The sequence below is a fragment of the Curcuma longa genome, chromosome 2 (genome assembly GCF_044706935.1).
Source record: "Curcuma longa cultivar G26 ecotype Majalengka, Jawa Barat chromosome 2, ITB_CL_G26_1.1, whole genome shotgun sequence".
Lineage (NCBI taxonomy): Eukaryota > Viridiplantae > Streptophyta > Magnoliopsida > Zingiberales > Zingiberaceae > Curcuma > Curcuma longa.
In genome coordinates, this window is record NC_133862.1 from 5,898,908 (window position 1) to 5,912,642 (window position 13,735).

At 38.0% G+C, this 13,735-nt stretch overlaps 3 protein-coding genes and 1 long non-coding RNA gene across 5 annotated transcripts; 1 reads left to right on the plus strand and 3 right to left on the minus strand.

The window, feature by feature from the left end:
• Nucleotides 1-16: 16 nt before the first annotated feature.
• On the minus strand, nt 17-5,283 carry LOC141821425 (elongation factor Ts, mitochondrial-like). Its single transcript, XM_074708858.1, has 9 exons — nt 5,186-5,283; nt 3,593-3,883; nt 3,345-3,517; nt 2,678-2,767; nt 1,781-1,955; nt 1,081-1,265; nt 735-860; nt 511-599; nt 17-267 (listed from the first exon to the last, which is right to left on the minus strand). The coding sequence occupies exons 2-9, from the start codon at nt 3,879-3,881 to the stop codon at nt 255-257; spliced, it is 1,140 nt and encodes a 379-aa protein (XP_074564959.1). The 5' UTR covers nt 3,882-3,883; nt 5,186-5,283; the 3' UTR covers nt 17-254.
• Nucleotides 5,284-6,563: 1,280 nt separating this feature from the next.
• LOC141817030 (eukaryotic initiation factor 4A-1-like) lies at nt 6,564-9,369 on the minus strand. The gene is made up of 5 exons (XM_074704732.1): nt 9,249-9,369; nt 8,493-8,562; nt 8,223-8,329; nt 7,712-8,142; nt 6,564-7,388 (listed from the first exon to the last, which is right to left on the minus strand). The coding sequence occupies exons 2-5, from the start codon at nt 8,558-8,560 to the stop codon at nt 6,753-6,755; spliced, it is 1,242 nt and encodes a 413-aa protein (XP_074560833.1). The 5' UTR covers nt 8,561-8,562; nt 9,249-9,369; the 3' UTR covers nt 6,564-6,752.
• A 376-nt stretch (nt 9,370-9,745) lies between these two features.
• LOC141817056 (uncharacterized) lies at nt 9,746-12,424 on the plus strand. Its single transcript, XR_012600778.1, has 4 exons — nt 9,746-9,897; nt 11,002-11,289; nt 11,424-11,509; nt 12,242-12,424. It is a non-coding gene; the product is annotated as an uncharacterized LOC141817056 (long non-coding RNA).
• On the minus strand, nt 12,421-13,178 carry LOC141817040 (uncharacterized). 2 transcript variants are annotated; one of them, XM_074704743.1, is made up of 2 exons: nt 12,764-13,178; nt 12,421-12,676 (listed from the first exon to the last, which is right to left on the minus strand). In XM_074704743.1, exons 1-2 carry the CDS (start codon nt 13,142-13,144, stop codon nt 12,605-12,607), a joined length of 453 nt encoding a protein of 150 aa, XP_074560844.1. In that variant the 5' UTR covers nt 13,145-13,178; the 3' UTR covers nt 12,421-12,604. The 2 variants fall into 2 exon arrangements, with proteins under 2 accessions (XP_074560844.1, XP_074560840.1); XM_074704739.1 differs by having other exon boundaries at nt 12,430-12,682.
• Nucleotides 13,179-13,735: the final 557 nt, after the last annotated feature.

Genomic DNA, 13,735 nt, shown 5'->3' on the forward strand with positions numbered 1-13,735 from the left:
TGTATACAATAACAAATTAAAAAATGCATGGGATATTTAAATTAAGGTATCACCACGATCCCCCAAAATAAAAACAATGCAGTAGTAAATTAACATTTACTGTTTGTTGGTTGGTTACTCAGATCAACAAAAACAATCCGGTAGGTTTATTGTTTGAGATGTCTCTGAAAAATAATGTTGCTAGGCTCCTGTCCTGCATTGTTGGTTGGATCTAGCAAGAGATTATGCAGCATGAACGACAGCATGAAAGGTTGCTAAGCTCCTGTCCTGCATTCACAATACAACTCGATTAGTTAACCAGTATAGCAAAATAAAGTCAAACAAATAACTAACAAATACTAGTCTCCTCGTTCATGTACGAGCCAGACGGATAGCCACTTTAGATTCCATGCTCTAAAGGCTTGGAATTTATATTATTTAAAAAATTACTATTCTGGAAAACAATTGCAGTTGCAGGGAATCAAAATGTCGTTTATAGCATTAGCTTTACAATAATAACAAAATGCCTACCTTTGGATTCCTTCTCCAACCTCCACTCTGAGAAAATTCCCGATTCTTACGCTGGAACCAACTTCCTTTGATAAATCATTCAGCAGAGACTGCAATATGATGTTCAAAATGCTAAACGATATAAATGAACGCTGCAAGGCTCGTGTAAAACTCAATAAACCTTTAGAGCTCCTACAAAGGAAGGGCCTCAAATAGAGAGAACCAAGAAAAGATGCCCTACATACCTTCACACTAACAGAATCATTCAAAAAGTACTTTTGCTCCAACAAAACGACTTCTTCATAGTACTTCCTCATACGACCTTCCACCATTTTTTCAATGGCCATCTGGGATTTCCCTGAACTCTCTGCCTGAAATGAAAAAACAGAGGAAAGCATCTTCAGAAGAATTGAATTATCTGATTACAAAACTGTTAGCATCCCCTATCCAGGATAAACAACATACTTCAGAAATAGCACTTATATAGATGCGAGCACAAAAGAGGTTTGTCTCTATTTGATTATTTTTAATCCAGTATCTAACATAATTTGCAGTTTATCCAAGAAACAACTTGAAGAAGCTGAACTGCACCTGTGTTTTCAGTATGTCTCGCTCACTCTCTGATGCCTCTGGAGGAACGAGCTCCTTGGACAAAAACAAAGGCTTCGATGCCACTATTTGCATTGCCAATGATGAACCAACCTGCTGAAGAGCATCATGTGAAGCGTTTCCATCTTCCACTTCCAGTGTAACCAATCCAGCAACGCGACCCAAACCTGAAAGAAACAAATCAGAACATCAAATATTGGCCAAATTTGGTAGTGTTTATTCCCTAGGCAGCTATGAATTTAAATAAATTCTGAGCCTCAGCAGTATATATAGCAAAATTGCTGATAAAATAAATTTTGTCTACCTCATTAAAGCATAAATATTGAAATAAGAAAAACATGTAGATTTATAAGTGAATATAAGTATTAAAATATAGATGCTAACGCATAGTATCAACTATCGTGATTCCAGACTATATCAACAGACAATATACAGGTTCATGCAAGATGTATAAACATAGAAATAAATTATTAGTTGGTAAAGAAAACAGCTTGATTAAACTAACTCTACCTTACGAGATTATTAAAAAAACCTTTTATTTTTGACATGTACAGAAATGATAATGGTCACAGAAGCACAAGAACTTATTAAAATCTATCCTATTAATTGAACATGCAGATTTCATATGGATTATATGTTATTTCGGATTGCTTAACACTGCAGAAGATTAGAGTTGTATTACCTGGCTGGGGACATGTATGAAGATAAGACACCACAGCACCATGTGAAGACGACGACAATGTGTAACCTCTTCTAATCCTGACATTCTCCCCCACCATGGCAGCAACTTCTGTAACTGCATTTTGTATTGTAGTTTCTCCAGATAGTTTGGGATGATCCAAATTAATCTTCATGCTCTACGCAACCAAAATTTAGGAAAATTAGATATATTGGTGATAAGATTACTATGATTATACAGATGGTGAGACTTTTGAAGGGAAATTTAGTTTTAGTTTCTTTCAGGATGGTAGAAAGAAAAAGAATTAGTAAGCACAAGAAAATATTATAATATGCCCCAAAAAAAGGGTTAATAAGACAGTTATTTGTAATTGTTAGTCACTATGCTAAGCGGAAGACCGCTCTGTTTACAAGGAGAAGACAAGAAGACAAAACCCATTATTCTAGTCAAGGCTAATAGATTGAGTACTTTTCATCCAGAGATACTTGTAAAATCAAATGATTATTGTGAGAAAGTAGCACAATGGTAGACAAACCATAAGAGATGGTACAAGATCTAGATGACAAGGAAGTTTGTCGATTATAAAAAATAAAAAACAGTTCTCTAAAGCTGAGACTTCTAAATAATAAACACCAAAAAAGAACAATCGACAGTTCTTAGATAATAGTGAGCCATAGTTTTCTTCCTCATAAATTATAGTTTACTTCTCCACTTGTCAACCTGAAGAGTATTTTATTCTACTTCAGAAAGGCAGGTTGCCATCAACATTCTGCAGTTCTAGTTTCACTCTAAGAGCCTAAAGTTTTTTTTTTCATAGCCACCATTTCTAATGACTTACAATATTTTCATGCAAACTTTGCAAACAATGCCATCTAACGAACTGCATTTACAAATGCATACCTCCAAGTATTCAGGACCAAAAGGAAAAGCCTCCTGAGCTAGTGGAGTTGGAATTTCTATTGACAGAGCAGCTCTTGCCAAAGCAGAAGCCTGAAAGAGGTTCAAGAAGTTAGAAGTTGATAGTGGTCCAGAATTAGCCACTCAGTTACAACAAATAGAGAATAGACTTGGCCAAAAAACAGTCTACATGGAGAATTGCATTGGAATGATGGAAACTGGCATTTAAATTTAAGAGAGAATATATCAGCATCTGAAAATTAAGATGATGGGTTTAAGTTTGCTGAAAATTCAAATGAACAGTCGACGATCATTTTAAAGGTATATTTTGTTATTGGAACTTCTATTGCTGTTTTATCATCTAGTGAAATTGACTTTTAAGGCTCTTCACAGCATATAATAAAGAAAATGAATATTCATCCAAGGATTGAGTATCATCATGTATCTGCTCAATCATGACCTCTAAAAAGGCCATGAGGCACTGTTAACATTTGATGTGTTTTTATACTGATAAGGAAAGAGTGTCCCTATCTGATTGTTACAACTTGACCAAACCCTAAAAAAACATAGAGAAGTTTCTTAGAGTTGGAAATCCTCGTGAATGATAATGACAGGATCACTGATCAGCATTGAAGACTCTACTTTTCATCATTCACAAATCAATACTAACCAGGTACTGAAATGTGTCATTCCTTGCTACAAAGTCTGTCTCACAGTTGAGCTCAACTACAACAGCCTTTTTATCCATCTGTGCCAGTGACAGCAAACCTTCTGCTGCAGTTCGAGAAGATTTTTTTGCAGCAAGCACCACTCCTCTCTTTCTGAGATCCTTTTGTGCAGCTTCTGTAGCATTAGGCAAAGTAATTATTTGATTCAACAACAATAATAAATGTATAATTAAGTGGTACAGTGACAAACCTAAATCCCAACTACAATTAACAAGAGCCATTTTGACATCTTTAATGGGAGCACTTGTTCTTTCCCTCAGTATTTTGATGCGATTTATTTGCTCAGTGGCTGATACTTCAGTGCTAAACCTTCTCGGAAGCACTTGGGTTGATAGAATCTGGTTTGCAAACTGTCTTGGAGAAATAGTTGGCTTCACTGTATGTGACTGAGAGATATAACCCCTACTTGGTTGCACCAAAGCACTCAGTTTGCTGACTACTAACCATATGGGTTTCCTTGTACTTCTACTGAATGCCATTGCTGACAGAACAACAATTTCTTGTAAGCATAGGAATAACAACAAAAGGCTAAAGATATACAAAAATATCTAACATACTGCCAAAGTGTATTATTTGTAAAGATATTGACGTCTCACAAAGGATAGAATAAAAAAAATGGAAATATAAAAAGAGCAACCTTAATGTAGATGTGATAATCTATGGGTCAAAAAGCAAATATTTCAAATAAAGAAGCACAAAAGACTAATACATGACTTTCTAACTATTTCCTGGGAAACAAAATTGTCCTGTCTTAGATGAAGAAAGAGAAACCTCAATGTAGACGTGATGTCTAAGGGTCAATAAGCAAATATTTCAAATAACAAGCACTTGCACTAATATGTGAATCTAAACAAAAATTATCCTTCTCTTGGTAAACTAAGAATCATAAAATCTAAGAATTTTATAAGATTTGATGAAGCATGAGGATGGCCCAGCTTCTCGAGCACTCCCCTCCTTTCACTCTCTAGATTAATTATCTTCCCAATCAAAAAGGATTACCTTTAACCCACCAACAATCACCATTGATATTACCGTCACCGCCAATGTGTTCCCAGCCAGCCAAATTCAGGTACTCCACTCTCTTCTTCTTCAAACCCTAAGTTCAAATTGCAAAGCTTCTACTGTGTTTTCCAGTAAGGAATGAATTATTAATCTTCTTGTGTATCTCAGTTAATGGTTTTCCAACATGATAACAAGGAGTTAGATTAAAGCAACAAGTGAGGCTATCAGGGCCAAAAAGAAGGGGACAAACAATGAAGAAACAATAAAATTACTAGACATCGGGCAGCAGATCAAGAAGTTACAGAGAAGCAGCAACTTACTTCCTGATGGCAATGAGAGGGGTCTAGAGTTTTAGTTAGCAGTAGTATGCCATGGACTTTATGATCACAGCCATTGATGGTTGATAGAAGAAAAATATTGCATTAGTGGGTTGGATTACGAGATTGGATCCAACATGGAAATCCTCCTCACCAAAAGAAAGAAAAAAATATATAGAAACTTGACATTGAAACTCTAGAACATTCAAAATCGAAACATCTTCTGTTCACTAAATTGTTGCCGTTTTACCAAGAACCAACTCTTTCTTCGAAAACGAACAAAAAAGAATGAAACATTTGCAGAATGAACACGAATATGTCCAACGAAGAAAACAGATCAGGTCAAGGCAACTAGCTAGGTAACCCTAGAACAGATGAAGATATTGCGAGTGAAACCCTAGAACGAGATTTACTGAACTCTTTCATGAATTTCATTTCCGAGAAGACAGATCAGGATATCTCACCTCCAGACTGCGACTTACGATTGAAATCTGACTCCTATTCCAGAGAAGGCGAAGCGTAAATCGGCGACGGCGGTGAAGAAGAAGACGAAGAAAGGGTTTGACAAAAGAATGAAAAAAGAGACCGACAGACCATGCGCTGATATTTATAGTGAGAAATGGTGCAACGGTACATCCGGGTTGTCACTAGTACTCACGGTTCTCAATTACAAGGTATTTGAAATAATTTTTTTTAAATAAAGAACACAATCAAAAGATGTGGACATACTGATCAGCCATATGCACCCAGCATTTAAATATGATCGATGGAAAATTTTCGTTGAACTCGGTCACTGTCAGGGATTGAGTCCATGAGACTGATTGAATTTATTTTTTTTTGTTTACAGAAAAAAAAAGATTAAAAAACAACGGTAGAGATACGAATTAATGGAAAGGGTTTAGTTTAATACATCTCTTATTAAATTTATAAATAAATAAAATTTATTGATCAATTAAATAAATTTAAAAAATATTTAAAAATTAAAATAAATACAAATTGAGAGTTTAATAATTATTATTATTTAAAAGTTTTTCATATCCTCTGTGCTTTTATCCCATTAAAGGGAGTAATTTTATAAATCCTTCCACATGAGTTCTATCATCTACCATAGCTATCACGTTTATTTTCGTTAATTAGTGTATTTAGTTATCATAATCTCATATTATTTAACTAAAATATTTATTAATTACTTAATTATTAAAAAATCCTCAATAATTACTAATGTTTTCATTTCATTTGATGGCAAATTCCTCCAAACTAGGTGAAGGATTGGATATCCAATCCAAATGGAAGAAGATATAAAGAAATTTTTTAAATCTAATTAAATAATTAAGTATAAAAAAATAGAACTCTACTTGTATCCTACTTGATTAAATTATAGTATATATTATATATTTATTTATTTATATATTTAAAAAATATAATTATAAATGGTAATAAGATATTTAAGATATAAATATTCAACTGAAAATGAGATTAAAAATTGAATATAATAAATATAAATGGTCACATAATTATCATCTCTAACTCACACCATTCACTTTTCACTACCAAATACAAGTATAGAAGATAAAATAAGAAGGCCAAAACTCAAAAAGCACTCTTCTTTTTTTAAATTATAGTTAAAAAAAAAAACTCTCTATTTTAATTTTTTTTTATCAAAAAGATATTTTATTTTTTATAAAATAACATAAATATCCTCAAATATTATTTCTATTATCATATATATATATATATATATATATATTATTCTCAAAATCGGATATCAAACCATGTCATATGCAGTGAACAAAAATATGCATTAAACTTGCCTCTCACCAGAGTCCTCAACAGCTCTTAAGAGACAAGCTAAAAGCTTCAAACTTGTTTCAAATTACTGTTAAATAAAACAAAATCCCAAAAAGTACAAGTCTTACCACTGAAAATAGATAGAGCATAATAAAAAAGCAGGCAGGCCTGCCTTCTGATGGAGGCCTAGAAGTGCATAAATAACACCGGCGATCACTCGAGCAGTTCTCAGCCAAGCTCAGCTCAGATGAGGTCGGCGACGTTGGAAGGCAGCTCCTCTATCACCACGTTGTAGAACTTTTGGATGTCATACAGCATCCTCTCGTCGTCACGGACGACAAAGTTTATTGCCACACCCTTCCTCCCGAACCGCCCACTTCGTCCGATCCTGTGCAGGTAGTTCTCCGGTTGTGTTGGTAGATCGTAATTTATGACGAGCGAGACCTGCTGGACGTCGATGCCGCGGGCGAGTAGGTCAGTTGTGATGAGGACTCTAGAGGAGCCTGAGCGGAATTCGCGCATGATGATGTCCCTGGTGTTCTGGTCCATGTCGCCGTGGGTGGCTGAGACAGTGTGATCTCTGCTCCTCATTTTTTCAGTGAGCCAGTCGACCTTGCGGCGGGTGTTGACGAAGATGACACTTTGAGTGATGGCCAGAGTCTCGTAGAGGTCGCAGAGGGTATCTAGTTTCCAATCTTCCTGCTCAACATTCACATAGAACTGCTTGATACCCTCCAGGGTGAGTTCGTCGCGCTTCACCAGAATCCTAACAGGTTTGTTCATGAACTTCCGGGTGATCTCCAGGGCTTCAGGTGGCATTGTGGCAGAAAAGACTCCAACCTGAATCTTTGAAGGAAGTAGCTGGAAGATGTCGTAGATCTGAAACAAAAGATGCATATTGTCCATATTTAAGCACAAAAAAGAAGTCTAACTGTAAATTCATAGGAAGATTTCAGGAACTAAATATCCCAATAAAAACAAGGAAATGGTTCAAAAATGAATTCCAATGACAGCTAAACTAAGCTATCCACATTGTCATCACTAGATATACGAGGTGCGTCTTGTGTGCGCTAAGTATCAAGGATTCAAGAGTACATGATATGATCACAATAATTCAATTGAAGAGTATCACAAAAGAGAGAAATAATTTATATCTGATCAAACATGAAAAATTAAGACAGAAGAATAGACAAGGAAGAGACCTGATCCTTGAAGCCACGCGAAAGCATTTCATCAGCCTCATCCAAGACAAACATTTTAATATAATCAGGGCGAAGAGACTGCCTCCTCAACATGTCAAAAACACGACCAGGAGTGCCCACCACAACATGCACCCCACTTGAAAGAATACGCTGGTCCTCACGAACACTTGTTCCTCCGACACAAGCATGAACTTTTACACCAAGGTAGTCACCAAGTGCTCGCATGACCTTCTCAATTTGCTGGGCTAATTCTCTAGTTGGAGCAAGAACCAAGGCTTGGCACTGAACCAGACCATAATCAAGCTGCTGCAGAATACCAGAACAAAAGGTGGCAGTTTTCCCGGTCCCTGATTGTGCTTGCTGAATAACATCTAGTCCCTTGCAAAAGGGAACAATTCCTCTTTGCTGAATTGCCGAGGGCTTCTCGAAACCTACAAAGTAAAATGTTAAAAAAGACCAACCTATTTTGTAACACAAATGAATAACTCAAACTGTTGTTTTGTCATATTACCATAGGCATAAATGCCTCTAAGAAGATTCTCCTGAAGACCCATATCATCAAAGCTTTCATGGACTTCATCATAAGATGTGAAGAAGTCCTGTCCCTCAGCATTTAGCCTGTATCAATAAGGAAATTGCACACAAAAAAAAAATTCAGTCACCAACAGCATGTAGACAAACATTAAAAAAAACAAATTGGCATTTGCTGTAAATGCAAAAAAAAAACTAAAATGTTTTTTTAAAGTAATGATAGTAGTGATTTAAAAGTAAGAGGCATTACAGCTCACTCATTTTGGTATCATATTGGCGAGCATCAAACTGTGATCCTTCTGGTGCAAGTCCAGCCATATCTGATAGGAAAAGTAACACCAGAAAAGAACAAAATATGAATAACACTCAATTGTTGTCTTATAAAAAAAAATGGAAGTGGGGACAAATGATGCAGCATAGGAAAGTTGCAATAACTACAAAAACACAAGAGATGGACTACTGGAATATCAGATTAAATCGATTGAGTTTTTATTATAATTATGCATAAAATTCCCAAACAGAAACAAAAAGAAAGTTCTACAATTTAGCTTTACCAATCACGAGCACCAGAGATTTATTATGCTTTTGATGCACACTCCAGCAAGAATACACAAAAACGAATTACATGAAAAAACAAAGCATGAGGCAAACTTAATTGACGCCAGTTCAGAGCATAAGCTAGGATCGATCGTAATTTCTAAAGAGCAAAGGTGGGTGGGGGGGCCTTAATTTCATCCCCTTTTTATTTATAGTTTCACCCAAACCAGGAACGGAGGGAAAGGAAGTTTAAGCTTCTAATAAAAATTTCTATACTTTTTTTCCTCAGTTACCTAATTGCTTTCTCCACGAATTTCTTCTCGACTCATAAACATAGATCTAAAAACTAACCAAGCACCTAGTTTAAGAACCGAAAGAACAATAAAAACCTCCAAAGCTCATATCTTCATATCCAGAATCAAACATTACGATCGAAGAAAACAGCGGGTGGAAGCGAAATCCAACTTACCTGATCGCTAGATCGAGGAAGCAGGGAGAAGAAATCGACTCGAGGAGCTCCGGCTGGCAGATGAGCGCGAGATCGGGCGGGAGCAACAGCTACTCCCCAGACGGATAGATCTCGAGAGCGGAAAGCGAATTGGCGAAGATAATGCTTATTATTAGGGTTCCATCTCCACTTACTATAAATGGGCCGGACCACAAGCCCTATCAGATTTGATCCGGCCCAAACTCTTTAGCACGTTTTTAAAAATACCTATAAAGTTTGACTAATATCACCATACTCCCTGAGATTTTGCATTGTGATATAAAAATATATGTATACTTAGTTGCGTACCAACATTCATACTCCAAGCGATCAGTTCAATGCATTGGGTATCTAATGGTCTACAATTTAGGTGTGTTTTCGGGTGATGTTAATAGGGGACGTGTAGTAAATTCCTGCGCATAATTTTGTTATATTGTTTTGGTTTTCTCTACCGCGTCGACCGCGGGTTGTCTTCTTCTTCCTCGGCTCCGCTGGCTCTCCGCGAAGAATTAGAAACCCTAAACCCATTCGACGACTCGATCTCCCTTCTTCGATCTATCGCACACCTGTCCTCGGCGTACGTCCTCCTCCATGCTGGATCCAAAAGCGGTTTAGGTGGTTCCGCCGAAAGGTAATTTCCTTGCTATTGTCGTTTTTGTTAATCTATATTTGTTCTGTTTCTATTCACTCCAACTTATTGCCAAAGATTTGATCATTGTTATTGGATTTGACTTCTTCTGGATCCGGAGTCTATGGGTCGACCGTATGCCGTATTTCTTTTTTGTGATTTGTAAGTTGTTGTCTTCCGGCGCGGTGGACCTTCTGAGTCCTATAACCGCTTGTAAAGCCACATGCCACAGCTAGTTTACTATCTGGTTATCCGGATTCGTAGATCATTTGTTTTGATAATTAGCGATGGAAGAATGGCCAATGTGGTTTCTTGGTGACGATATTCACTATCTAAAATGAAATAGCAGCAGGGACAGATGACTACTACGCTTTCTTGTAATGAAATTGGGACTAGTATTAGAAAAGTCACACTTTTCAAGTTCTTGTGTGATCTGGATATGCCAATGTTTTGAGTTCTTATTTGGTTTAATGAGAAGGGAGCTTTAGCGCAACAGTCAAAGTTATTGTCACCATGTGACTTAGTGGAAATAATCTCTATTAATGTAGGGTAAAATTGTATACAATAGATTCTTTCTCGGACCCAAATTGGCAAGAACATCATACATCGGACTGCCTTTTATATGGTTTAATGGGATTAGACATATTTTGTTCCCCTGCTTATCAGACCTCACTTTTATTTACCATGTCTGTCATAGGATTGGGTTTTGTATGTATATTTTCCCTGCATGCTCCATTTTCTGTCAGCAATTACTAGCTTACAAACTGAAATAGACTCCTTGTCTGATTACAGAAAATAGTGGATAACGTGAAGTAGTTTTGGATTATTATAGCTCTGAGTGTAATTATTGTAGCAGGCATAGAAGTTTAATACGTTAAGTCTTGTGGCATTTAATTGTAAAAAACCTAATTCAAAAACTTTGGCTGCATATATTGATGAGTTCTATGTTGGTATCATCTTTTTACAGGGCATAATCCTATTGCAGGTTGAATTTAAGCAAACATAAAAATTACTCTGATATGACTAAGCCTTTTCCTGTTCTCATCATACCCCTCACCAATTTCTTTGTTTATACTCTTTTTTTCTAATATAAAAAATTACTTGCAGGTATTTATCCAGCTTTTGACATGATCCACCAAATTGATCTACTTGTTGATGTTTGGTCGAGTGGATCATCATCAAGATGCAGTTATCAATAACTAATGATAGTCGAGAAGTTTCTGATACTGAGCCTATTCTTCCAAAGTCAGTTGCTTATATTTGGCTCTGAGGAGTCTCCATCTTCAAGTGAAATTAGGGTTGTGGCTACTGACTGTAACCTGGATGTTGCTGATATTGATGATGAGCGATGTAATCTGGTCGATCAAGATCTTCCACAATGCAGAATTTGCCTTGGTATAGGAGGTCTTTACTAATTATAATTGGTACATTAAGACTATGTACCTATTAAATTGATGTAGAAAGGAGCTATCAAATATAATATAGACTTTCTAGCAAAATTATGATTGACATTTTAGTTTTTCTTGCAGCAGATGACTTGATTGCGGCTTGCTATTGCAGGGGAACACAGAAATATGTTCATCGATCTTGTCTTGACAATTGGAGGTCAACGAAGGTACAATTATGCAAGTTGATATAAGCTTTTCTCCTGCACTAGTATTTGCATCTAGATTTCAGAATGGTTTAGTACTTGGAATTACAGAATTATTTTTGGGAAAACTGTCTGAAGTACTTAGTTTGGAACCAAAGGTTGTTCTTATTCTTCTGTTTTCCTATTGCAAGCCCTCTGAATAGATCATGGCGAAACCACTGACCTATTGCATATTGTTGCACACACAACTTAATTGATTGAGGATGGAATTGGGTGGACAAGTTCCATTAATTGAGAGATTATAGTAAGAGTTGTGCTCAACATCTGGCAATGTCAACTAGGTCCTCTTAGTGATCGTCAAGCCTACACACCTTCAAATCTTTCCAAAGGTATTTGGACCCTCCATATCCTTCAAAAGATATGTTTAGGGCATCTTTCTCTTATCTTCATTGATCCTCAAGGAGGAGGAGCTTTGTCTCCTCTGCTACAAATGAAAAGAAACTTGCAACATCAGATGCTGTCTCCCCACCCTCCTCTCCCAATCCTGACAATATTCTCAGGGGCATGCTGCTGACCCATTCAAGTGCACAATGAGATGCACTGAGCACTGAGCACTTCAACAGTCCTCACACACACCTACTTGCCCATAAAACCATAAACATATCTTCATGCATCCACTGAGCAAAGAGTAATTATATTGGTGGAATTTTATAGTGACAATGAGTTTAACTGTTGTTCATCTAACATACTGTGCAGATTAGGTTGTATCATGCATGAATGGTTCGAGGCAACAGATGTCTCTGCAAGTTCCATGACCATCAGCAGTGCAAGCTATTTGTTCAGGTTCTATTTCTGCACTGTTTTCCTCTCAAGTAAACACATCCTAAAAATCTAGCTCTGTCAAACTTGAAGTGATATCAAGGTAAACTCTTTAAATTACCGCATCATATGCTAAGTTTACATGGATGGAAAAGAAAAGGGGAAAGGAAGCAAATCACACTCCCTCTCCCTCCTGCTTATCCATCCAAGTAAACGAACGAAGATCTACTAACATCGAGGGAAGAATATACATGACCAAATTTAGAGAGCTATTGATAGGGTAGGGTGTAGGTATATTCCTCAAAACGGCGCCGTCAACGTTCTCTGCAGGGTTCGCTTGGCGGCGACACAGAGTTGGTCCTCCACGGCCTTCTGCAGCTGCCACCACACAGTCAAAAAAGTAAATACCGTGTGGGCGACGGCCGGCGACCGAAAATCGTCATTCACGGAGCCACTCACCTTGTCGTTCTGCGCCCTCAGGGCGCGGTTCTCGCTCCGCAGCCGGCCCACCTCCTTCTCCAGCTCGTCCGTGTACGCGCGCTTCCTCGCCCGCGACCGCGACGCCGACTCGCGGTTGTGCATCATCCGCTTCCGCTGCCGCTCGACGCCGTGCGGCTGCGGCGGAGGCGGAGGCTTCAGCTCGGGTTCCTTGCTCGGCTGGCGGCCGCCCTTCGGGCTCCCTCTCGTCAGGAAGTCTTGCAGGACCATGCCCCTGACAGAGGTCAGGGAAGATGGAGCTGCTGCCGCCGCTGAGGTGGCGGTGGCGGAGAGGGAAGAAGGGGTGGAAGGGATGTCTGGGTGAAGAGAGCTGAGGCTGATGCCCTCCCAGACCTCCTCCATGCCTTGTCCTTGTTGTGGGATGCGACGGTGATGGGGGGAGTGAGGCCCCCTGGTAGGGTTTTAAAAGGAAAGGGTGAGGAAGGAATATTGTTAAAATTCATCATATTTTTGATGCATTTCAATGTCATCTTACGACTCATTTTACTTTATCTGAAAATTGACAAAAGTGAAGATTTTTTTTATGAGATTGAATTGATTATTTTTAAAATTAATTGATATCTAATATTGTTATGGGTCAGTATGATCGGATCAAGAAAATTAGGATTTGATCTAACTCGAGAACATATCAGATGGCACGTCAGGTCAGATGCATACTTTCAAAGTCAATTAAATAGGTCCTAAACCTCAGCCCGGCAACCTTGATCTAGTACTTAGTTGGGTCGGATAAACGATCCCAAACTCGGGAATTGCTCCGTTAAGGCCCAATAACCATCCGGTATACAACTCAGCTCGACCTCCAACACCCGATTCAGCATCAGGTTTCACGCCCCAACTTCGTCGCCCCTCATCTCAGTGTTGTGCGCAACTTGAGCGCTCAAGCTCGACTCTGAAGGCACCTCAGGTCAGGATCCAGCACCCGACTCGACGGGT

Coding starts and splice junctions, on each gene's coding strand:
- LOC141817030 (XM_074704732.1), bottom strand. CDS start 8,560: ATGGCTGGACTTGCACCAGAAGGATCACAGTTTGATGCTCGCCAATAT. Junction 8,330..8,492: donor GATACCAAAATGAGTGAGCT/GTAATGCCTCTT, acceptor TTATTGATACAG/GCTAAATGCTGAGGGACAGG. Junction 8,143..8,222: donor TAGAGGCATTTATGCCTATG/GTAATATGACAA, acceptor TTTACTTTGTAG/GTTTCGAGAAGCCCTCGGCA.
- LOC141817040 (XM_074704739.1), bottom strand. CDS start 13,144: ATGGAGGAGGTCTGGGAGGGCATCAGCCTCAGCTCTCTTCACCCAGAC. Junction 12,683..12,763: donor TGAGGGCGCAGAACGACAAG/GTGAGTGGCTCC, acceptor GTGTGGTGGCAG/CTGCAGAAGGCCGTGGAGGA.
- LOC141821425 (XM_074708858.1), bottom strand. CDS start 3,881: ATGGCATTCAGTAGAAGTACAAGGAAACCCATATGGTTAGTAGTCAGC. Junction 3,518..3,592: donor TAATTGTAGTTGGGATTTAG/GTTTGTCACTGT, acceptor CTAATGCTACAG/AAGCTGCACAAAAGGATCTC. Junction 2,768..3,344: donor ATGACACATTTCAGTACCTG/GTTAGTATTGAT, acceptor AACCTCTTTCAG/GCTTCTGCTTTGGCAAGAGC.